Source organism: Macaca thibetana, chromosome 19 (assembly GCF_024542745.1).
Source record: "Macaca thibetana thibetana isolate TM-01 chromosome 19, ASM2454274v1, whole genome shotgun sequence".
NCBI classification, from domain to species: domain Eukaryota; kingdom Metazoa; phylum Chordata; class Mammalia; order Primates; family Cercopithecidae; genus Macaca; species Macaca thibetana.
In genome coordinates this window covers 23,870,574-23,893,308 of record NC_065596.1, presented here as the reverse complement: position 1 = coordinate 23,893,308, position 22,735 = coordinate 23,870,574, and the positions used below count along the sequence as shown (strand labels likewise).

At 59.4% G+C, this 22,735-nt stretch overlaps 2 protein-coding genes across 2 annotated transcripts in view; both read right to left on the bottom strand.

The window, feature by feature from the left end:
* SHC2 (SHC adaptor protein 2) overlaps positions 1-1,619 on the bottom strand; it is a 42,812-nt gene extending 41,193 nt beyond the window's left edge. Inside the window, exon 1 of the mRNA XM_050771138.1 lies at positions 1,146-1,619. Within this exon, the coding sequence (XP_050627095.1) occupies positions 1,146-1,619 (474 nt within the window). The remainder of the gene's footprint in view (positions 1-1,145) is intronic.
* Positions 1,620-3,369: 1,750 nt separating this feature from the next.
* Positions 3,370-13,990, bottom strand: ODF3L2 (outer dense fiber of sperm tails 3 like 2). The gene is made up of 4 exons (XM_050771188.1): positions 13,628-13,990; positions 11,201-11,308; positions 6,501-6,614; positions 3,370-4,671 (listed from the first exon to the last, which is right to left on the bottom strand). Exons 1-4 carry the CDS (start codon positions 13,752-13,754, stop codon positions 4,151-4,153), a joined length of 870 nt encoding a protein of 289 aa, XP_050627145.1. The 5' UTR covers positions 13,755-13,990; the 3' UTR covers positions 3,370-4,150.
* Between the last annotated feature and the right edge of the window lie 8,745 nt (positions 13,991-22,735).

Below are 22,735 nucleotides of genomic sequence, written 5' to 3'. Positions count from 1 at the left end.
GTAGGGGAAGGACCCCACTGAACCCAGAGTAGGGGGAGGGACCCCACTGAACCCAGCGTAGAGGGAGGGACCCCACTGAACCCAGAGTAGGGGGAGGGACCCCACTGAACCCAGGGTAGGGGGAGGGACCCCACTGAACCCAGAGTAGGGGGAGGGACCCCACTGAACCCAGAGTAGGGGGAGGGACCCCACTGAACCCAGGGTAGGGGGAGGGACCCCACTGAACCCAGGGTAGGGGGAGGGATACCACTGAACCCAGGGTAGGGGGAGGGACCCCACTGAACTCAGTGTCCAGAAAAGCAAAGACACAACCCGATGGGAACACAGGCTAATGTTCTGGCTGCAGAGGCCAGCTGGGAGCGGGGAGCACTGCCCCACCAGCAGGGGCGTTCGGGAATGGCCGATCATTTTCCCAGACACCGTAATGACTGCAGCTGTAGGACAGCCGCTCTCTCAAAAGACGGGGGACTATGCAAGGCCCTGTCACCTTTGCAGGTGACTTCACAGGGTTTATCAAAAACCACAGAGGGGCAGACCCGTCAGCAGAGGTGAAGGTTACAGTCCTAGGTGGAGGCGCGCTGTGTCCACGCGCCCGCCTTCCCCGCGTGTTTGAAAAGGTTCATTTATCATAAGATCCAGGATAAATAAACAAAGGCCGCTTCTTTGGCCACCCTGGAAGTCCCTGCAGCCTCCCATCTGGAATCCTGGGGTCTGTCCCGGCGCCAGCCCCCTTCCAAACACCCCTTCCCGCACCCCCACCGCAGGCCAGGGTCTCGGGCCCCGGCTGTCACCCGTGAACAGCTGTCCAGGGGGCTCCGGCGGCAGAGACACCCCGGCCGCTTGTCACTCTCGGCCTCGCCCGCCCCATCCGAGTGGGGGGCGGTGCACCCGCGCATGCGCGCCCCTCCCCCGCCGCCCTCTCCCCGCCCCTCCCCACGTGACGCCGTGGGAACCCGGACCCCAGCGCCTCCGGGTGGGGGCAGCCGCCGGGCGCCGGCTGGAGATGGGGGTCCGGGGTGGCGGGAGAGCAGGAAGGATGGGGAGGGGGCACCTGGCTCGCGGGGTCCGGGGGGTCCCGGAGGAAAGGGTGGGGGAGGGGAGGCCGCCGCGCACGGGCTCCCGGCGGGGGGGGTGGGGGGACTCACCCGCACGACGTAGGAGACCCCAGGCCCCAGGACCCTGGCGTCGGGGTGTAGCCAGCCGTGCGCGGGCTTGTGGATGAAGCTGCCCTTCCGGATCCACTCGGCGGCGGCGGCGTCCCCGGACCCGGCCGCCCCCCGCGCGCCCCGCGGCCCCCGCGCCCCCCGCGCCCCCGCGCCCCGACAGCGGCTGAGCGCGGGCAGGGGACAGGGCGCCGCACAGCGGGGCTCGCAGGCGCCCAGGACAGCGGCCGCCAGCGCCGGGACGCCCCCCGGGCTCGCCGGCTCGGACTGGGGGTCCGCGCCCCCCGAGGCCCCAGCCGCCCGCGCCGCCGCCGGGCCGCGACCCAGGAAGCCGCCCGGGGCCGCGAACTTCCACTGCGGCATTCGGGGCAGCAGCGCGCAGAAGGTGGTGGGCGCCTCGGGCTCGGGGGGCGCCGGGGGCGCCGGGGGCGCGCGCCCGCCCGGACCCTGCGTCATGGCCGCGGCCGCCCCACGGAGCCCGACCGGGCGCTGCGCCTGGCGCGGAGGAGGCCCTCCCGCTCCGCCCGCTCCCTCCCGCCCCCGGCCCGGTGATGTCATCCGCCCGGCCCAGCGCGCAGCCGCGGGGGGCTGCGCCCCTGGGACCCCGGCCCTCCTCGTCCCGGCCTCCTGGCCGCGAGGCTGGGGAAACTGAGGCCCTCTGAGGACACTGGGCGCTGGCCTGGAACCCGCAGCCAAGGCGGGACGGGGCTTTGAACCCAGAACCCCGTCAGCGACCCTCCCCACTGCGCCCCCCACCCCCGCCCGCCGCCCAAGTTCCCAGAAGGACCGAGCTGGAGAGGCTTAGCAATCACCTCCCTTCTTTCCCGTTGACTAAGGGGGAAACTGAGGCCCGGGGAGGCGTGGCCAGGGAAAAGAGAACCCCAGACCCTAAGGTCAGCCCCTCTCTCTCCGTTGTTCCAGCTAGAGGATACCTCAGGGTCACCCCTATTTCCTAGTGGGGAAACTGAGGCCCGGGGAGGGGAAGGGGCGCGGTCGAGGGCGCACAGCGGAGGCTCAGACCCAGGAGTGCCGGCTCTGGGAGGGGGTGCTAGGAGCGGAGCCTGGCCCCTGCTCTGCGGCCTGTCCCGGCCTCAGTTTCTCCGGCTGTAACCCTGGGGGGCGGGCTGGAAGGTCGCGGCCCTTCCTCTCTCATTTCTGGGGAGCCCAGTCCTGCACCAGCTCATCTGAGCCCTGGGCCCCAGCCTCAGTCTCTCTGAGACCGGCCGCACCTTCCCTCCAGGGTCGGTTCCTTCTGCACCAGAAAACGGGGTGTCACTGTCACCCCGGGACCCAGCCTCCTGGCCCGACTTGGCCGGAGCACCCCAGCCCCTGCCCCGCCCCAAGCAGGGCTGATTGCCGGGAACAAAGGGAGGGGCCGGGACGCGCCGGCAGGTGGGGAGGGGGGGCGAGGCCGCCCGGAGCCTGATCGATAAATCAGAGGATGAGATCACAGCCGGCGCCGCCCGCGGGGCCGGGGAGGTGGGAGGGGAGGGAGGCGCGCGGCCGCGATTGGCCGTCTCTGCCCGGGCGCGCGTCGGGCTCGGATCGCCCCTGCGCGTCCGCGGGAGGAGCGGATCGTGGGCGCGATGGGTCGGCTGGACCTGCGCGCGGTGGGTGTGTTGTGCGCGGGGGGGACGCTGCGTCTGGGAACGTGTCCAGACATACGCAGGGGATCCAGGCTGCAGGGTCCGGGGTGTGTTCACCTAGTGGGTGAAGGATGGGTCAGGTTTGGCGGCCCCAGGCCGAGGGCTGTAGGGTGAAGAGAGGGCGGCCCCACCACCCCTTCTCTGTGCCCTGCGTGCCTCCCAGGCGGGATCCCTCAGAGAGGTCCCGGGGCAGCGTCCCACCCTCCCAAGCTCCGGGATTAGAGTCTTTTTGGATGGGAGGTTTGTATGGTGGTCCCGGTGCCATCCTTCCCTGGCACACAGAGGGCTCAGTCACAGGGCACCACCAGTGGGTTTCCTTCCTGTTCCTAGGAGACAGTGGCAGGAACTGAGTCCAACGTCCAGGGTTCAAATCCTGACATCAGACTGAGGCGGGGGCTGGCAGCACGCCCCAGGACAAATGTCCGGTCTCCCCAAAGCACCATTTCCTCTCGGTAAATGCCACCCGGTCCCGAGTTGCTATGAAGCATAGATGATCTTTACTAATATCCAAAACATAGCAAGCAGCTACCGATGGCAGATATCAGAATACATCAAGCTCCTATACATCCTTCAAAACCCTGCTTCAATATTCCCTCTTCCTGGAAGCCTACCCGGCTCCCTGCTCAAAAGCTTGGCTCCACCTCCAGCCTCCCCTCGCCCTGGGTCCCTCTCGTGGTCTCTCAGACCCCCTGGGCACCGGAGGGCTGTGGGTCTGGCTCTGGAGGGCAGCGTTCGTGTCTCCTTTCTGTGACGTCAGTAGACACATTAAATGAGCCAGCCGGTGTGATGCTGACAGCTTTGCGGCCCGGGAGAGGTTTATTGGCTAAGCAACTGTAGAAGGTGGAGGGGGAAACGCACAGGCCTCAGGGCCGCCTCCAGCCTGAGTCTGGGCTGGGACCGGGGCTGGTGGCCACATTGCCATGAGACAGGGAAGAGTCCGAATGTGGCAGAAACCCAAGCTGTGATGAGGACCCAGGCCCTAGTGGGGCTGGACGCCGAGTTCTAGGACACAGGAAGCTCCGTCTCCAGCCAGCTACTGGGGAGGGCCGGGAGGTGTCCCTTTCCCCGCCTGGCCTGGCCTGGCCTGGTGTGACCTGGAAGAAACTGGAAGAAACTGGGGCACTGGAAGGAGACGCACCCTGCACCCTGCAGAGGCCACGGGTCACAGCCCCCAGGGACTGGAAGGATCAGGTGTCCTAGAAGGACCCGGACAGTTCAGGAAAGGGAAGGGAATACTGGTTTCCCAGTCCCTCTCGGCTTCTCCTAGCCCCTCCAACAAAAGCCAGGCCCCAGGAGAGGCCCACCCACGCCCCCGTTCACCGTGTGGGAAACAAGCCTGGCCTAGCAGCAGCGGCCGGGCAGCCTGTGCCCCGAAGGCCTGGAGGGTGTGGCGGCGGCCATGGTGCTGGCCCGTTTTGAGTGGCGGATGCCCATAGAGAACGCTGGAGCCCTGGCTTTGTTCACGGTGACCTGCTCTGGGCAGTGGGCGCCTGGGCCGGGGGTCTCCTCCAGGGGGCGCGGGGCCCGGGGCCGCCCCAGCATGGTGAAGGCGGGCAGGCGTTGGCGGTAGGTGTTGGCGTCCGGGCTGTCGTACTGGCCCGGGCCTGGTATCTCGGCAGGATCCTGCGGGGGGCGGACAGGGGGTGTGCGGCCCACCACCGTGTAGCTGGGGCTTCTGGGCTTGGTGAAGATCTGTGAGCCCCACAGAGGGGGCATGGTGTAGGTATTAGGGGCAGGGGCTGAGGTGTCCAGGGGCTTAGGAGGGAGGCGGCAGCCCAGGGTGAAAGCTGGCGGTGTCCGATGGCGCACAGGGGGCACTTTCTCTGGGCTGTAGGCCCCAGGGCCTGGTGTCACCTCCAGACCTGAGAGAGTGGGGAAGGAAGGGTGGCACTGATGTCCTCACCTGCTCAGAGACCCGGCATGGCTCCCCATTGCCCGCATGCACCCTGGAGCTCACAACGCTTCTCAAGTAACCCAGGTGCATTTCTCTCCCTTCCCCATCCTCCATACACACAGTCTGTTTTCCAAGCCTCTAGGACTTTGCCCAAGCTGGACCCAGGGCCAAGCATGCCTTCATTTTCCACCCCTCTTCCCTGCTGCCTTCCCCATACCATCCAGGGTAGAGCCCTCACAGCTCTTCTCGAACCCCTCAGCCTGGGTTTTCCCGTCTCTCCAGACATGAGCACACTGAGGTGGGATGGTCTGCACTGCATCTAACCGCCCCACCAGACTGAGATGTCATAGAGAGGAAGGAATGTCAAATCTACTCCGACTCGCCAGCAGTTGACTGTTTGAGTTAATGGGTGAACAGGATAGGTAGGAGGTGAGTGGTTGAGTGAGGAGTGAATATTTCATGAAGGGATTTGTAAATGGATGGATGGATGGATGGATGGATGGATGGATGGATGGAACGGTTGATGGACAGAAGGAAAAAAGTAAGGATTCATAGATGAGTGGGTAGGTAGGTGGCCGAATGAGTGGGTGGATGGATGGGTGAGTGGATGATGGATGGATGGATGGATGGATGGATGGATGGATGGATGGATGGATGGATGGATGGATGGAACGGTTGATGGGTAGAAGGAAAAAAGTAAGGATTCATAGATGAGTGGGTAGGTAGGTGGCCGAATGAGTGGGTGGATGGATGGGTGAGTGGATGAGTGGATAGATGATGGAGGATGGATGGATGGATGGATGGATGGATGGATGGATGGATGGATGGGTAGATGGGTGGATAGATGATGGATGGATGGATGAATAGGTGGAAGGATGGATAAGTGGATGGGTGGGTGGGTGGATGGGTGGATAGATGAGTGGATGGGTGGGTGGGTGGATGGGTGGATAGATGAGTGTGTGGGTGGGTGGATAGATGGATGGGTGGGTGGGTGGGTGGATAGATGAGTGGGTGGGTGGATAGATGGGTGGGTGGATGTGTTGGTGGATGGGTGGGTGGGTGGATGGGTGGATAGATGAGTGGATGGGTGGGTGGGTGGATGGGTGGATAGATGAGTGGATGGGTGGGTGGGTGGATGGGTGGATAGATGAGTGTGTGGGTGGGTGGATAGATGGATGGGTGGGTGGGTGGGTGGATAGATGAGTGGGTGGGTGGATAGATGGGTGGGTGGGTGGATGTGTTGGTGGATGGGTGGGTGGGTGGATGGGTGGATAGATGAGTGGATGGGTGGGTGGGTGGATGGGTGGATAGATGAGTGGATGGGTGGGTGGGTGGGTGGATGGGTGGATAGATGGGTGAATGGGTGGGTGGGTGGATGGATGGGTGGGTGGGTGGGTGGATGGATAGATGGATGCGTGGATGGGTGGGCAGGTGGATGGGAGAAGGGAGTCAGGCAGGTGCCTCAGGTGTGCAGGCAAGCTGTTAGGTGCCTGTGAAGGACATTGCCGATTTGCCACAATCCCCATTCACCTCTCACCTTCTGACACCAAGGCCGGCTGCCCCTGTGGTCATGTGTGCTCAGGGCCTCCGTGACCCTGACCCACTTCACTCATTCAGTTTCCCCAGCCCCTGTGGGCACTGGAATGGCGGCCTCTCCTCCGTGTCCCTTGGATTTGATCACTCCAAAGACACTGGCATTCGAAGAACTCCAAGGATAAGAGGGAGAGGGAGGACAGGGCAGGAGAGTCGCTGAGACCCCGGAAAGCAGGTCCTCGTGTGGCTGCATGGGGTACTCACCCCGAGACTTGGCCCGGCCCTGCATGGAGTAGGCGGGGGTGCAGCTGCGGCCAAAGCGTGTGACTTTGGGGTCCAAGAAGTAGATGGGGCCCGGGCTGGTGTCCTGAGGTGGTGCTGGGGAGAGGAACCCGGAGTGCTGGGAGTGACTCCAAAGACAGTGCCTGCCCCACCTCCCGCCATCAGTGCCCCTGTTGGCCCCGAGACACTCCCACCAGGTCAGAGGCCACCCCAGCCCCATCTCGGAGTGGTCATCCCGGGGGCCCTGAGTTGTGGCTGCCTGAACTGAGTGGCCTCAGGTCCCTGCTCTGACTGTCTCAACCAGCTCTTCAGTCTCCTCACAATCGAAGTGCTTCCTGCGGCCGGGCGCGGTGGCTCAAGCCTGTAATCCTAGCACTTTGGGAGGCCGAGACGGGCGGATCACGAGGTCAGGAGATCGAGACCATCCTGGCTAAAACAGTGAAACCCCGTCTCTACTAAAAAATACAAAAAACTAGCCGGGTGAGGCGGCGAGCGCCTGTAGTCCCAGCTACTCGGGAGGCTGAGGCAGGAGAATGGTGTAAACCCGGGAGGCGGAGCTTGCAGTGAGCTGAGATCCGGCCACTGCGCTCCAGCCTGGGGGACAGAGCAAGACTCCGTCTCAAAAAAAAAAAAAAAAAAAAAAAAGAAGTGCTTCCTGCGTGCTCTGCTCTGCTGCTGTTTGCAGTCCCCTCTGCCCCTCTAACCTCTGCGCAGGTGTGGGCTGGAGAACCAGCTCCTGGGTTTGCTGGAACTGGACATAATTAGGCTGAGTGTGGTGGTACACAATCGTGATCCCAGCACTTTCGGAGGCCGAGGCAGGAGGGCCACTTGAGCTCAGGACTTTGAGACCAGCATGGGCAACACAGTGAGATCCCGTCCCTTCTAAAAATTTAAAACTTAGCCACGCATGTTGGCAGGCACCTGGGGTCCCAGCTCCTCGGAAGGCTGAAGGGGGAGGATCACTTGAGCCCGGGAGGTTGAGGCTGCAGTGAGCTGTGATCGTGCCGTGGCACTCCAGCCTGGGCAACAGAGCAAGACGGAGTCTCAAAAAAAAACTGTACATAAAGTAAGAGTAACAAGAGCAACTAGGCCCTGAGCCAGTGCCTGGGCTTGTTGGCAAGTCTCATGCTTAAGAGAGGGGCTCGGCGTTGGACCACGTTTAAATCCAGCAGGGCCTCTCATGAGCCGGTGACCTTGGCCAAGTCATTTATCCTAAGCCTTATTTTCCTCGTCAGTATGTTGCGAAAATCAAACTGTGAGAGCATCTGCAGAAGGAAGTGATCCTGGGCCCTTGCAGTTCGTGATTGGGACCGGTTGCCATGACTGCCATTATTGCCACGCCAAAGTACATCCAGTGACGGATGCCGGGCACCTGCGTGTAGCAGCCTGACCAGTGTTCACGGCCCCACAGACCGCCTGTGCACACACTCAGTACACATGGCAGCGAGCCACGGGTGAGGGAAGAAACGTCATCCAAACCTTCGCCCTCTCCTGAGGAGTCCGTGGCACGCAGTGTGGCCCAGACACGGCTCCAGACCTCCCTGCCACAGGCACGAGTACTTGCACACACGCTGTGGTCCCCAAGGCAGGCTCACTGGCCACACTCCAAGGGTGGTCACTGACCCTTAGCCACAGCCTCATCGTTTCTTTGACTGGCAGGAGGGAGGGGGTCTATGTTTAGCCCCTTCCCTAGGCCCAGGGCAAATACAGTCCCCCAGGACTGCAAGAGGCTGGGGACTTAGAGCATCTCCCTCCATCGCCCAGGCTGGAGAGTGCAGTGGCTCGTGGCTCACTGCAGCCTCCACCTCCTGGGCTCAAGCAATCCTCCCACTTCAGCCTCCTGAACAGTTGGGACCACAGGCGCCACCACCATGCCCTGCTAATTTTATATTAGAAACCCTTCATCATGGCCAGACGCGGTGGCTCCCGCCTGTAATCCCAGCGCTTTGGGAGGCTGAGGCCGTGGATCACGAGGTCAGGAGATCGAGACCATCCTGGATAACACGGTAAAACCCCGTCTCTACTAAATGTACGAAAAATTAACCGGGTGTGGTGGTGGGTGCCAGTGAGCCGAGATCGCGCCACTGCACTCCAGCCTGGGTGACAGAGCGAGACTCCGTCTCAAAAAAAAAAAAGAAAAGAAAAGAAAAGAAAAATCCCGGATTATGATCCCATCGCCCCTCTGCAGATGCCTGGGCCTCGCTCACGTGACCATAGACTCGCCTCAAAGTGCTCACTGTGCGGGGCTTGGCCATCAGGACTCCCCATGCTGAAGCACTGATCTTAGCCTCTGTCCTGCACCTGGAACCTTCCTGCCTTTTCTTCTGCCCTCCCCAACCCCAGGCTCAGTGCCCCGTGAGAAATGAACACACCCCAGATCATCGTGACATTGCTCATCTCTAGACCTCAGCCTACAAAGCATGCTCTGCCTGGAGTTCAGTTCTTCTGAGGGCTCCACCGAACTCCTACTCATCCTACAAAACCCAGATCCCATGCTCCACTTCCAGGGAGCCTATCCTGGGCCTTTAGCAAAGTGTGCACAACTCCCACGCCACCAGGCTCCCCACGCTGTCTCTGTCCCAGGAAGTGTCCCGAGACTGGGGTTTGAACCTGGGAACTCAGATCTGTCTGGGTCACAGGCTAAGTTCTTAACCCGGTCCTGGGGACAGGGGATGCTGACGCCTTCACTGGCCTTCTGGGACCCCTTGCAGCTTCCTGAGTCCCAGTGTGGTCTGGGATTTTTGCTCATTCGGAAGGCTGAGAACAGGCTGCTGTCCTGCCCCTCCTCCAGCCAACCCTCCCAGCAGGCCTCTGTCCATATGAACCAAACTCCCCACACAGGACCTTCCGGCCACACTCCCAGCCCAGCTGGGACCTTGGAGCAGTGGTAGAAAATGGAGGGGTGGAATTTGGGAGCACCAACGCAGGGGCGGAATTTGGGAGCACCGATGGAGGGGCGGAATTTGGGAGCACCGATGCAGGGGCGGAATTTGGGAGCACCGATGCAGGGGCGGAATTTGGGAGCACCGATGCAGGGGTGGAATTTGGGAGCACCGATGGAGTGGTGGAATTTGGGAGCACCGATGGAGTGGTGGAATTTGGGAGCACCGATGGAGGGGTGGAATTTGGGAGCACCGATGGAGGGGTGGAATTTGGGAGCACCGATGGAGGGGTGGAATTTGGGAGCACTGATGGAGGGATGGAATTTGGGAGCACTGAGATCCGCTGGCCCGTGGTAGCAGCACCACTAATGCACACCAGCAGCTCCCTGTGCACCAGGCACGGTCCACGCCTGAGCCGCGTCACTCGTCAGAGCCCATCGCAGCCACTGCGCCCATTCTAGACAGGAGCAAGCACCACAGGGCAAGGCCACCAGCCTGTGGCACAGAGAGCCAGTGCGCTCCTTGCCTGCCCTCCCGCCGTGCCTGCCCTCCCGCCGTGCTGCCCTCCCGCCGTGCTGCCCTCCCCGCCGTGCTGCCCTCCGGCTGTGCCTGCCTTCCCGCCGTGCTGCCCTCCCCGCCGTGCTGCCCTCCCGCCGTGCTGCCCTCCCCACCGTGCTGCCCTCCCCGCCGTGCTGCCCTCCCGCCGTGCTGCCCTCCCGCCGTGCTGCCCTCCCGCCGTGCTGCCCTCCCCGCCGTGCTGCCCTCCCGCCGTGCTGCCCTCCCGCCGTGCTGCCCTCCGCCCGTGCCTGCACAAGCAGCCAGGAATGTCCACAGAGATACACGACAGCCCTGTGAGATGGGCCAGGCCTGGGGAGCCCCCACCTTCAGGATGGAAAAACGGGCTCAGCCTCACACCCGACAGCTCACGTTTACTGAGCCCTTACTAATCGCTATGCATCACTGTGGCTACTATTTTTTCTTTTTTTTAAATTTGTTTTAAGACAAGGTCTCACTCTGTCGCCCAGGCTGGAGTGCAGTGGTGTGATCGTAGCTCACGGCAGCCTCGACCTCCTGGTTTAAGTGATCCTCCCGCCTGGGCCTCCCCAGCAGCTGAGACCACAGGCGCACGGTACCACACCCAGCTTTGCAGCTACTTTTTTTTTTTGTTTTGGTGAGACGGAGTCTTGCTCTGTCGCCCAGGCTGGAGTGCAGGGGCACGATCTCGGCTCGCTGCAACCTCCACCTCCCGGGTTCAAGCGATTCTCCTGCCTCCGCCTCCCGAGTAGCTGGGACTACAGGCGCCCGCACCACACCTGGCTAATTTTTTTGTATTTTTAGTAGAGACGGGGTTTCCCCGTGTTAGCCAGGATGGTCTCGATCTCCTGACCTCGTGATCTGCCCGCCTCGGCCTCCCTAAGTGCTGGGATTACAGGCGTGAGCCACCGCGCCCGGCCTAGTATTGTTAACTTTTAACAGAAACTGAGTTGCGGAGCACTTAAGCAATTTGCCTGAGACCAAGCAGCAAGGAATTGCAAACGCGGGAAGGCAGGTACGGGTCTTCACCTCCCTACGACGCTCTTTTTTTCCTTCCATTCTCTTCATCAGTGAAAAAACAGGGACAGCAGCTTGCCTAAGGTCTCACAGCAAGTAGGAGGTGGAGCAAGTCGTAGAGCCCAGCCCTGCCTGCTTCCTGCCGCGCTAACTGGGGGCCTGGATCTAAGGGGTAAGGAGACCCATCGGTGCCCCGGGGGGACATTGGAGGACCAGGGAAGCCCCCGGCCGCCCGCCCGCCCGCCTTACCCTCACTGGGCCTCCGGACGAGCGAGTAGGCGGGACTGGCCACCCTGGTGCAGTCGTGGTTGATGAAGCCCACGGTGGACGGCAGGACGTACAAGCCTGGCCCTGAGCCTGCAGCCCAAAGCCCTCAGGTCACCACCTGGGCCCAGATTCCCCAAGGAAGGAGCCCTGGACCCAGCTCCTGAGCCTTAGCCTGGGTTCCCCTCTCCCTCCATGGTGAGGATTGGGGGCCCCGGGACCAAGAGGCTGCTGCCCCTCTGGAGACAAAATATGATGATATGATGCCTGCATTGTGAGTCAGACATGAATCACAGAGGGGAGGGCCGGGGAGGGAAGGGCAGGGGAGGGAAGGTCTGGGGAGGGAAGGTCTGGGGAGGGAAGGTCTGGGGAGGGATGGGCTGGGGAGGGAAGGGCAGGGGAGGGAAGGACAGGGGAGGGAAGGTCTGGGGAGGGAAGGGCTGGGGAGGGCTGGGGAGGAAAGGGCAGGAGAGGGAAGGGCAGGGGAGGGAAGGTCTGGGGAGGGATGGGCTGGGGAGGGAAGGTCTGGGGAGGGCTGGGGAGGAAAGGGCAGGAGAGGGAAGGGCAGGGGAGGGAAGGGCTGGAGAACAGCAGTGCCCCTCACCCTGGGGCACAGATGGGGAGACTGAGGCCTAAGCCTCCCAGAGATACAGTCATAGATGGGGAAACTGAGGCCCAGGCACAGACATACACAGAGGTGGGGAAACTGAGGCCCAGGCAGAGCTACACGGTCACAGATGGGGAAACTGAGGCCTGAGCCTCCCAGAGATACACGTTCACAGATGGGGAAACTGAGGCCTGAGCCTCCCAGAGCTACACGGTCACAGATGGGGAAACTGAGGCACAGGCACAGAGCTACACAGAGGTGGGGAAACTGAGGCCTGAGCCTCCCAGAGATACACGTTCACAGATGGGGAAACTGAGGCAGGCACAGAGCTACACAGAGCTGAGGCCTGAGCCTCCCAGAGCTACACGGTCACAGATGGGGAAACTGAGGCCCAGGCACAGAGCTACACAGAGGTGGGGAAACTGAGGCCTGAGCCCCCCAGAGCTACACGGTCACAGATGGGGAAACTGAGGCACAGGCACAGAGCTACACAGAGGTGGGGAAACTGAGGCCTGAGCCCCCCAGAGCTACACGGTCACAGATGGGGAAACTGAGGCACAGGCACAGAGCTACACAGAGGTGGGGAAACTGAGGCCTGAGCCTCCCAGAGCTACACGGTCACAGATGGGGAAACTGAGGCCCAGGCAGAGATACACAGTCACAGATGGGGAAACTGAGGCCTGAGCCTCCCAGAGCTACACGGTCACAGATGGGGAAACTGAGGCCCAGGCACAGAGATACACAGTCACCTCCCAGAGATACACGGTCACAGATGGGGAAACTGAGGCACAGACAGAGCTACACAGAGGTGGGGAAACTGAGGCCTGAGCCTCCCAGAGCTACATGGTCACAGATGGGGAAACTGAGGCCCAGGCACAGAGCTACAGAGGTGGGGAAACTGAGGCCTGAGCCTCCCAGAGCTACACGGTCACAGGGGGAAACTGAGGCACAGGCACAGAGCTACACAGAGCCCTGAGGCCTGAGCCCCCCAGAGCTACACGGTCACAGATGGGGAAACTGAGGCACAGGCAGAGATACACAGTCACAGATGGGGAAACTGAGGCCTGAGCCTCCCAGAGCTACACGGTCACAGATGGGGAAACTGAGGCCCAGGCAGAGATACACAGAGGTGGGGAAACTGAGGCCTGAGCCTCCCAGAGATACATGGTCACAGATGGGGAAACTGAGGCACAGGCACAGCGATACACAGAGGTGGGGAAACTGAGGCCTGAGCCCCCCAGAGCTACACGGTCACAGACGCCACGTGTTGTGGCTTCTGCGGAATCTCATTGCCACAGGGGTCAGGAGAGACCACAGAACCCGAGGACCTGGCTCGGGGCTTGACTCCAGCTGCTTGTTGTGCTGAGGAAACTGCGGCCCGGCCGGGGCCTCACCGAGGCCAGCAGCTGACGTGGTTCCCAGCAGAGCAGCCCCCGCACACGCGCCCCTTGCCCTGCCCCACGTTGTCTACGGCGCCCGTCCCCGAGGGCCACGCTGGAAACATTCCCTTCTCCCCGCGTCTCCCGCATGATCGCTGTGGCTTTGCCCCCTGCCGTACCCACAGACCCTGGAAAGGGCCCGGCCCACAAAACACTCAGCTTCCGTTGGACAGAAACATACTCGGGGCCCAGGCAACCCCGTGTCCACACCCATCCTGCCGGAAGGAAAACTGAGGTTTGGGGGAAGGCAAGGACTTGCCTGAAACTCTTGCCTCCTGCTGGGCTCCCAGAACATTCCAGAAGCCCCAGAAGTGGGGGGAATGGAGCAGGAAAGGGTCCCACCTGTTCCCCGTGGCTGGCACGCACCGTTCTCCAGGGTGGCCATCCCACAGGACTTCCTCAGGCCGGTCTCCGGAATCTGGCTCTCCGTCACTCGCCGGCCAAGGGGGGCTGTGGCCAACCGTGGGGCGGGGTCGCAGCTGAGGGTCCCCATGGTAGGCAGGCAATGGCCCCGGCAGCACCCACGGGGCCTGGTGCTACCTCCTGAGCCTCAGCAGCTCTGGCGGCCACAGGCCCAGGCACCGTCCCCACCTTCACGGCCTCACCACACCCTCCCACGACCACAGCTGCACAGACAGCCCCTTGTCCCACAGCAGGGAGTCGTGGGGCCCTGGCCTGAGGCAGGCTGGTCGGCCGGACACTGGCCTGGAAGTGGGGCCGGGATCGAGTGTCAGCCAGGCAGCTGGACAGTCCAGGAAAGAGTCCGGTGTCAGCGGAATGTGTCTCCCGGGAACCGGCAGAGCTGGGCGGCTGGGGCCAGGGCCGGCCCCAGGGAACTAGACCTGCAAACATGACACCCACAGCCTCACAGCAGGAGGGACTGGTGGGGTCGTGGGCGGCGTGCCCCCATTTCTACACCTGGGGAAACTGAGGCACGGCCCAAGGTCATACGGCAAGTTCACAACTCTGGGAGTTGCAACTCTGAGCCAAGAAGCATTACTGCCTCATCCTGTCACTCATTCCTCCCATAAGCACGTGCTGGGCACCTACTGTGTACCAGTTTCTGTTTGGGGTGGTGAGAACTGGACAGGAACAGACAGAAAAGAAGAGATGTTCTCAAGATGAGAAAGTCCTCAGTAAATGTGATAAGTGAACACAGTCTGCTGTATGAGAGGCACTGAGTGTGACTGAAAACGCACACGGGTTTGGGGTTCAGGGTGGCAGTGTGGGTGCAGGCGAGCCCCGCGGAGAAGGTAAAACCGAACCGTCCCCAAGCAGGTGAGGAGGCAGCGTGCAGAGACCTGTGAGGAGCGCACGTCAGCGTGAGGGACACCTGTGCACAGGCCCTGGGGCAGCGGCGAGGCCAGAGGGGAGGTGAGAGCCGCCCTCACTGCCTCCAGAAGTCTGCGGGATTTAAACCCTGATGGATTTTGATTCACTGAAGGCGCCACCGTGTGAGGCTCCAAGAAGAGGCTCAGAAAACTGCCAAATGGGAGGCACGTTCCTGTCTCCTCCTTGTTCGTTTCTGTATTTTTTGGAGCCTTTTGCAGTGTAATTTTTTTTTTTTTTTTTTTTTTTGAGACGGAGTCTCGCTCTGTCGCCCAGGCTGGAGTGTAGTGGCACCATCTCAGCTCACTGCAACCTCCGCCTCCTGGGTTTAAGCAATTCTCCTGTCTCAACCTCCGGAGTAGCTGGGACAACCTGACTCTATTTTTAGTAGAGTCAGGTTGGTTGGCCGGGCTGGTCTCGAACTTCTGGCCTCAGATAATCCACCTGCCTCAGCCTCCCAGAGTGCTGGGATTACAGGCGTGAACCACCACCCCCCGCCCCGCAGGCATCTTCTTGTCTCGTTATCACAGCATCTCGGTGAGGGAGGCACTGCCACAAACCCTAATCTGTTGTTACAGATGGGGAAACTGAGGCTCTGGGAGACAGTAACATGCACTGAGTCCCTCAGTAACTCATCAGGGGATCCAGGACTTGAACCCAGGGTTCTCGGACTCAGATTTAATATCAAAGCTTCGGGCTAAGTGCCTCTGGGTTCTCATCCCAGAGCAACTTTCCGGAAACACTTAGAATTCTATAGGGCCGGGCGCGGCGGCTCACACCTGTAATCCCAGCACTTTGGGAGGCCGAGACGGGCGGATCACGAGGTCAGGAGATCGAGACCATCCTGGCTAACAAGGTGAAACCCCGTGTCTACTAAAAATACAAAAAACTAGCCGGGCAGGGTGGCGGCGCCTATAGTCCCAGCTACTCGGGAGGCTGAGGCAGGAGAATGGCGTAAACCCGGGAGGCGGAGCTTGCAGTGAGCTGAGATCGCGCCACTGCACTCCAGCCTGGGCGACAGAGCGAGACTCCGTCTCAAAAAAAAAAAAAAAAAAAAAAAGAATTATCGTGTGGATCCCTACAGCCCTCAGTATAAAACCCAAACGCTCACCGTGGCACACAGGCCCTCCATGGCCTTGTCCCCACCTCCCCCTGCCCTCTCATCCTATTCCTGTCCCCTCTGCTGCTCTACTCTGGCCATCCGGGCCTGCTGGCTCTCCCTCGAGCCCCTAAGCTGGTCCCCACCTTGGCCTCTGCCCGAGCTCTCTCTACGTGAGATGCCTCTGCCAGCAAATCAACCCTCACTGGCTCCTTCCTCGGTCACGAGGACCCCCAGCCCACAGGCCCTGTCACCGCCCAGCCCTGGACACACCGTTTGCTTGTTTCCAGAGGCAGCACAAACTCCGGAGACACAGCAGGAACGGGTGCTGAGGAGGGAGAGGGGGGGAAAGACCTCAACCCCCCTCGGCCAGTCAACGCCGCTCAGCCGGAAGTGCAGGCCCAGGGCTCCCAGGGCTAGAGAGACAGAGGAGACGAGAGCCTAGAAGTTCTTCCCCCAACTCCATCCCTCCTCACATCCATGTCACCAGGTCCAGGCCACACCAGACAGCCACCAAGGGCAGACAGCCAGAGACCTTGGTTCCAGCCCCAATTGACTCAGTTTCCCCTCTGTGACATGGGCTGTCAGATCCCTACAACCAGGCTCCAGCCAGGACTGGCCCCACCTGCCTCCGTCTCCCCATTTTACGTGGGGTGGAACCAAAAGCTAACACAGGGAAGGCAGGACAGGAAGCCGGCCAAGCCAACAGCGTGTTGCTCTGAGGACGCTGAGGGCCGGCAGCCGAGCTGGGACCCCTCCAGCCCCCAGCCCCCTTCTGATCCGATCGCACCAGATTCTATCACTTCTGTCTTCAGATCGGAGCTTGTCTCAACTGCCAAGCAAAGAGCTTGCAAATGAGATGCAAATGAATTCAACGCACATGCAGAGAAGCCCTGATTTTAATCCTGTCTGTTCGACAGAAGAGACTAAATCCCAACAGTGAAAAAAAGGGAGGCTGGACTGGATGAGAGGCCGGGCGCCGGTCCCACGTCCACCTGCCCAGCTGCCGGGGAGGGACGCCACTGCCCTGCTCGGTGTCCTGGAAGGTGACGCTGTAGGTGCTCCCGAGACCCTTGTTCTCGCTGTAAATAGGAATTCAGCCAGTGTTTATTTGGGGCCAGGCCCTGCTCAGGTGCTGGGAAAACGGGAGGGGACAGAACACACAAGTTCCTCGTCCTCCCTTTCCCTCGAGACAGGCAGGCAGGTCAGTGCAACTTACGTGAGTGCAGAGGGCACGACGCTGTGGAGAAAACGTGGGCGAAGGGGCGTGTTAGAGGCCGAAAGAATGAGGGCCGTGATCAACTCAGTACAGCACCGGGGGCTATAGGAGTAAACAGCAAACTGTTCTCACAAATGCAGAACGTTGGCAAACTGACAAACTGCGTCTGATGCGCACAAGGGCTGCCGAGGGCGTCACCATCCAGGCACGAGTGTTTCTTATGATTAGGCATAACTGAAGCCTGCCAGTAACAACATGAACCTGTGATCAATTAAATAGCTGATCAATCCTTACCTCCTCCTCCCTGCTCTTGTTACCCAATAAATACAAAGGGCTGTAGAAGCTCAAGAAGCAGCCTTTGCTCATTAAGATCAGGGAGCTCTTTTCTCTTCTTCCTTTTTTTTTTTTTTTTTTTTTTTTTTGAGACAGAGTCTTGCTCTGTCACCCAGGCTGGAGTGCTGTGGCCGGATCTCAGCTCACTGCAAGCTCCGCCTCCCGGGTTTAGACCATTCTCCTGCCTCAGCCTCCCGAGTAGCTGGGACTACAGGCGCCCGCCACCTCGCCTGGCTAGTTTTTTGTATTTTTTAGTAGAGATGGGGTTTCACCATGTTAGCCAGGATGGTCTCGATCTCCTGACCTCGTGATCCGCCCGTCTCGGCCTCCCAAAGTGCTGGGATTACAGGCTTGAGCCACCGCGCCCGGCCTTTTTTTTTTTTTTTTTTTTTTTTGATGCAGTTTCACTCTGTCGCCCAGGCTGGAGTGCAGTGGCGCGATCTCGGCTCACCACAACCTCCGCCTCCCGGGTTCAAGGGATCCCCCTGCCTCAGCCTCCCGAGTAGCTGGGATTAGAGGCATGTGCCCGCATGCCTGGCGAATTTTCTATTTTTAATAGAGACAGGGTTTCTCCATGTTTCTCAGACTGGTCTCAATCTCCCGACCTCGTGATCCTCCCGCCTCGGGCTCCCAAAGTGCTGGGATCACAGGCGTGAGCCACCACGCCCGGCCCCTTCTTCTCTCTTTTCTTCTCTTTTCTTCTTCCCCATGTTGCCCTTCCTTTAAAAGTTTCTTTTGTCTTAAGTTTTCATTTCTATTTAAAAGTTTCTTTTGTTTCTTGTTATCGTTTTCAACTTCTTCCCTTCCTTCAGTCTTATGACCGTCTCAAGCCGTCTCAGGCAGTAACAGGAGTAACTGCAGTAACAACCGTCTCGGGCAGTAACAGGAGTAACTGCAGTAACAACCGTCTCGGGCAGTAACAGGAGTAACTGCAGTAACAACGGTCTCGGGCAGTAACAGGAGTAACTGCAGTAACAACGGTCTCGGGCAGTAACAGGAGTAACTGCAGTAACAACGGTCTCGGGCAGTAACAGGAGTAACTGCAGTAACAACGGTCTCGGGCAGTAACAGGAGTAACTGCAGTAACAACGGTCTCGGGCAGTATCAGGAGTAACTGCAGTAACAACGGTCTCGGGCAGTAACAGGAGTAACTGCCGGGACTTGGGCCACGTGAAAGCTGTGGTCAGGGACGAGTCCCAATCAGAGCTCACAGGCGCCCTCTGCTGACATCTGGGAGAGCAAAACGTGGGCGGTGCCGGGAGAGGGCGTCACATGCTGGGAAGGATGATGGGGATGGTTGACAGAAAGGATAACTGGAAGGAAGGATGATGGGGAAGGATGATGAGGAAGGATGATGGGAAGGATGATGGGAAGGATGACGGGAAGAATGACGGGAAGGATGATGGGAAGGATGGTGGGAAGAATGACAGAGAAGGATGACAGGAAGTATGATGGAGAAGGATGATGGAGAAGGATGATGGGAAGGATGATGGAGAAGGATGACAGAGAAGGATGACAGGAAGTATGATGGAGAAGGATGATGGAGAAGGATGATGGGAAGGTGGGAAGGATGACGGGAAGGATGATGGAGAAGGATGGTGGGAAGGATGACGGGAAGGATGACAGGAAGGATGACGGGACAGATGGACGAGGAAGGATGATGGAGAAGGATGACAGGAAGGATGATGGGAAGGATGATGGAGAAGGATGATGGGAAGGATGACGGGAAGGATGGTGGGAAGGATGATGGAGGATGATGAAGAAGGATGATGGGAAGGATGATGGGAAAGATGACAGGAAGGATGATGGGAAGGATGGTGGGAAGGATGGTGGAGAAGGATGATGGGAAAGATGATGGGAAGGATGACGGGAAGGATAATGGGAAGGATGATGGAGAAGGATGGTAGGAAGGATGATGGGAAGGATGGTGGGAAGGATGATGGGAAGGATGGTGGGAAGGATGACAGAGAAGGATGACAGGAATTATGATGGAGAAGGATGATGGAGAAGGACAATGGGAAGGACGATGGGAAGAATAATGGGGAAGGATGATGGAGAAGGATGATGGGAAGGATGATGGAGAAGGATGGTGGGAAGGATGATGGAAAAGGATGGTGGGAAGGATGACAGAGATGACGACAGGAAGGATGATGGAGAAGGATGATGGGAAGGATGATGGGAAGGATGGTGGAGAAGGATGGTGGGAAGGATGACGGAGAATGATGACAGGAAGGATGATGGAGAAGGATGGTGGGAAGGATGATGGAAAAGGATGGTGGGAAGGATGACAGAGAATGACGACAGGAAGGATGATGGAGAAGGATGATGGGAAGGATGATGGAGAAGGATGGTGGGAAGGATGACGGAGAATGATGACAGGAAGGATGATGGAGAAGGATGATGGAGAAGGATGATGGGAAGGATGATGGAGAAGGACGATGGGAAGGACGAAGGCAAGAATGATGGAGAAGGATGATGAAGGATGATGGGAAGGATGAAGGAATGGATGATGGAGAAGGATGATCAGAGAATGATAGGAAGGATGATGGCAACCAATATCAACTCATCTTCACCAAGCTCATGGTCTAGCCAGAAAGTTGATCATCCACAGCAGCACTGCCCACCAGAAACAGAATGAGAACTGCCTACCTTTTTTTTTTTTTTTTTTTTTTTTTTTTTTTTTTTTTTTTTTTTTTTTGAGACAGTGTGTTGCTGTCACCCAGGCTGGAGTGCAGTGGTGCAATCATAGCTCACTGTAGCCTCCAACTTCTGGGCTGAAGTGATCTTGCCACCTCAGCCTTTGGAGTAGCTAGGACTGTAGGCAGGTGCCACCACGTCTGGCTAATTTCTTCTTTATTGTGTGTGGAGATGGGATCTTGCTATGTTGCCCAGGCTGGTCTTTAACGCCTGGTCTCAAGCCTCCCAAAGCACTGAGTTTACAGGCATGAACCACCACGCTTGGCCATTTTTAAATTTTCTAGTAGTTATAGCAAAAAAAGAGAAACATGTGAAATTACTTTTATTTTATTTATTTTATTTTTGAGACGGAGTTTTGCTCTTGTTGCCCAGGCTGGAGTGTAATGGCACGATCTCGGCTCAGCACAACTTCTGCCTCCCAGGTTCAAGCGATTCTCCTGCCTCAGCCTCCCGAGTAGCTGGGACTACAGGCGTGTGCCACCACGCCTGGCTAATTTTGTATTTTTCGTAGAGACAGGGTTTCTCCATGTTGCTCAGGCTGGTCTCGAACTCCCAACCTCAGGTGATCCGCCCGCCTCGGCCTCCCAAAGTGCTGGGATTACAGGTGTGAGCCACTGCGCCAGGCAATTAATTTTAATAATGTATCTTATTCACCCCATATCCAAAATAATATCATTTCTGCATACAAATATTACAGGTGAGATATTTCACCTTCTTTTTTTCATGCTGTCTCGCCAGCCTGGCATGTTTTGCACTTGCAGCCCGCAGCGTGGAGCGTCCACGGTTCCAGGGCTCCAGCATCACCTGTGGCCCTGTGGATGCCGTGTCGGGCAGCCCAGGTCTGGAGAGTGGAGCCTAGAACGGATCCCGTGGGCCAGCAGTGCTCAGCCATGGATGCTGCTGCCCCTGGGGACACTTGGCTATGTCTGGAGACATTCTTGGCTGCCAGGACCAGGGGTGCTGATGGCATCTAGTGGCTGGAGACCTACAATGCTGTTCCTCCCAAGAGAAGACCCCCAAATGTCCATGGTGTCAAGATGGAGCAATGCTGCCCTAGTGGATGGGCACTGATTAATCGCCTGCTGTGTACAGGGTGAGACTGGCAGGGCGTCCTTGGCATACAGCAGATGACACTCCAGCGGAACGGCTCTGCTGCCAGCGTGCCCACAGGCGCCAGCCCACGAGCTGTTCCATGACTGTCACCATTGACAGAGGCGGAGGTCGCAAAGCCAGCAGGCGGTGGACCCGGGACTCAAGTCCAGAATGTTCTTGGCCCCTGCACAGTCCTGCCTACCCACGCCTGCCAATCTCAATGTCACCCACCCTGGCCGCCTTCATACGACTGCCCCAGCCCTGCCCCTTGACGGGCGCCGAGGCTGTTCCCACTTTTGCTCCTTTACGATTTCCTGCAGTGAGTTTCCCAGGCAGGCCTCCTCCGCCCATGAACCAGCGTTTCTGGATCAGACGCTGTGCGGTCCCTGAGGAGTCACCGCACCGCTGTGCATCTGTCTCCTCCTCTGAAAAACGGGAATACGTCAGCCTGACCCCACAGGGTCGCTCTGAAGGCAAGGGCATCCGGCCCCTTGTCATTCAAACATCCTCTTCCAGCCTTCCCTCACTCCAGCCAATGGTACCTCCTCCAGACCCGTGCTGACTTGGACCCAAACCCCTGGGTCAGCTTCCTGGACCCAAAGTCCACCCAGCATCTAGCCGCTGCTCTCCACCCCACAGCCACGGTCCAGTCCAGGACCCCATCCTCCCTCCACACCCACCCCCGCCTCCTCGGGGTTCTATGTCAGCCAGAGCCAGCTCTTTGGGGAGCCCTACACAGACGCCCGTCCCGGCTCCCACTGTCTAGCACAGGCTCCTCCCCGACAGACCTCCACCTGCCTGAGTCCCCTCACCACTCCCCCGGCACTCAGGTTCACCCTCGTTCCAGTGACACGGAGTATGAGATCATGGCGGGTTGAAATCAACAGACCAGGGGTTCCCAACCCAGGTGACTGGCCCCAGGGGACAATGGACAGTGTCCAAGGACACCTGTGGTTGTCACGACTGGGGGAGCTCCTGGCATGGAGTGAGTTGGGGCAGGGATGCCGCTAGGAACCCTGCAGTGGCCAGGACCGCCCCACCCGGGATGTCCACAGGGCCTGCGGAAGACCCTACAGGAGACAGCCATCAGCTCTTCCTCTCACGGCTCCTGGAAGCTCTGGGATCCATCACCCCCATGGGGCCGGTTCTGGGATCAACACTGTGTCTCCAGCCCCCAGGAAGCCCTTGGAGCCCCTGCAGCCATCTTCCTTCCCTCCGCCCGTCAACCGCACTCCTGCCTCTAAAGCCAGACCCCGCTTTGCCTGTTTTGTGCAGCACAGGAAGGGGACGGTGCACTCATGAGGCCCCCACCCTGCCTGTGAGGTTGGTCCTGGTGTTGGTGACAGCTGTCCATCACTCACTTCTGTTGCCGGGCAACGTTCCATCCCATAAAGATGCCACGATTCACTCAGAGCTTCTCGGCTGCTTCCAGCTCGGACACCCGCAGATGATGCTGTGAACACACATCTCTCATTTTTGGGGGGGGTTTTTGTTTTGTTTTTGAGACGGAGTCTCGCTCTGTCACCCAGGCTGGAGTGCAGTGGCCGGATCTCGGCTCACTACAAGCTCCGCCTCCCGGGTTCACGCCATTCTCCTGCCTCAGCCTCCCGAGTAGCTGGGACCACAGGCGCCCGCTACCACGCCGGGCTAGTTTTTTGTATTTTTTAGTAGAGACGGGGTTTCCCCGTGTTAGCCAGGATGGTCT

Excerpts from the sequence above, each read along its gene's own strand:
- ODF3L2 (XM_050771188.1), bottom strand. The coding sequence starts at position 13,754 with ATGGGGACCCTCAGCTGCGACCCCGCCCCACGGTTGGCCACAGCCCCC. Across the intron at positions 11,309-13,627 it reads GATGGCCACCCTGGAGAACG|GCTCAGGGCCAGGCTTGTAC; the intron begins GTGCGTGCCAGC and ends TTTGGGCTGCAG. Across the intron at positions 4,672-6,500 it reads GGGCCGGGCCAAGTCTCGGG|GTCTGGAGGTGACACCAGGC; the intron begins GTGAGTACCCCA and ends CCACTCTCTCAG.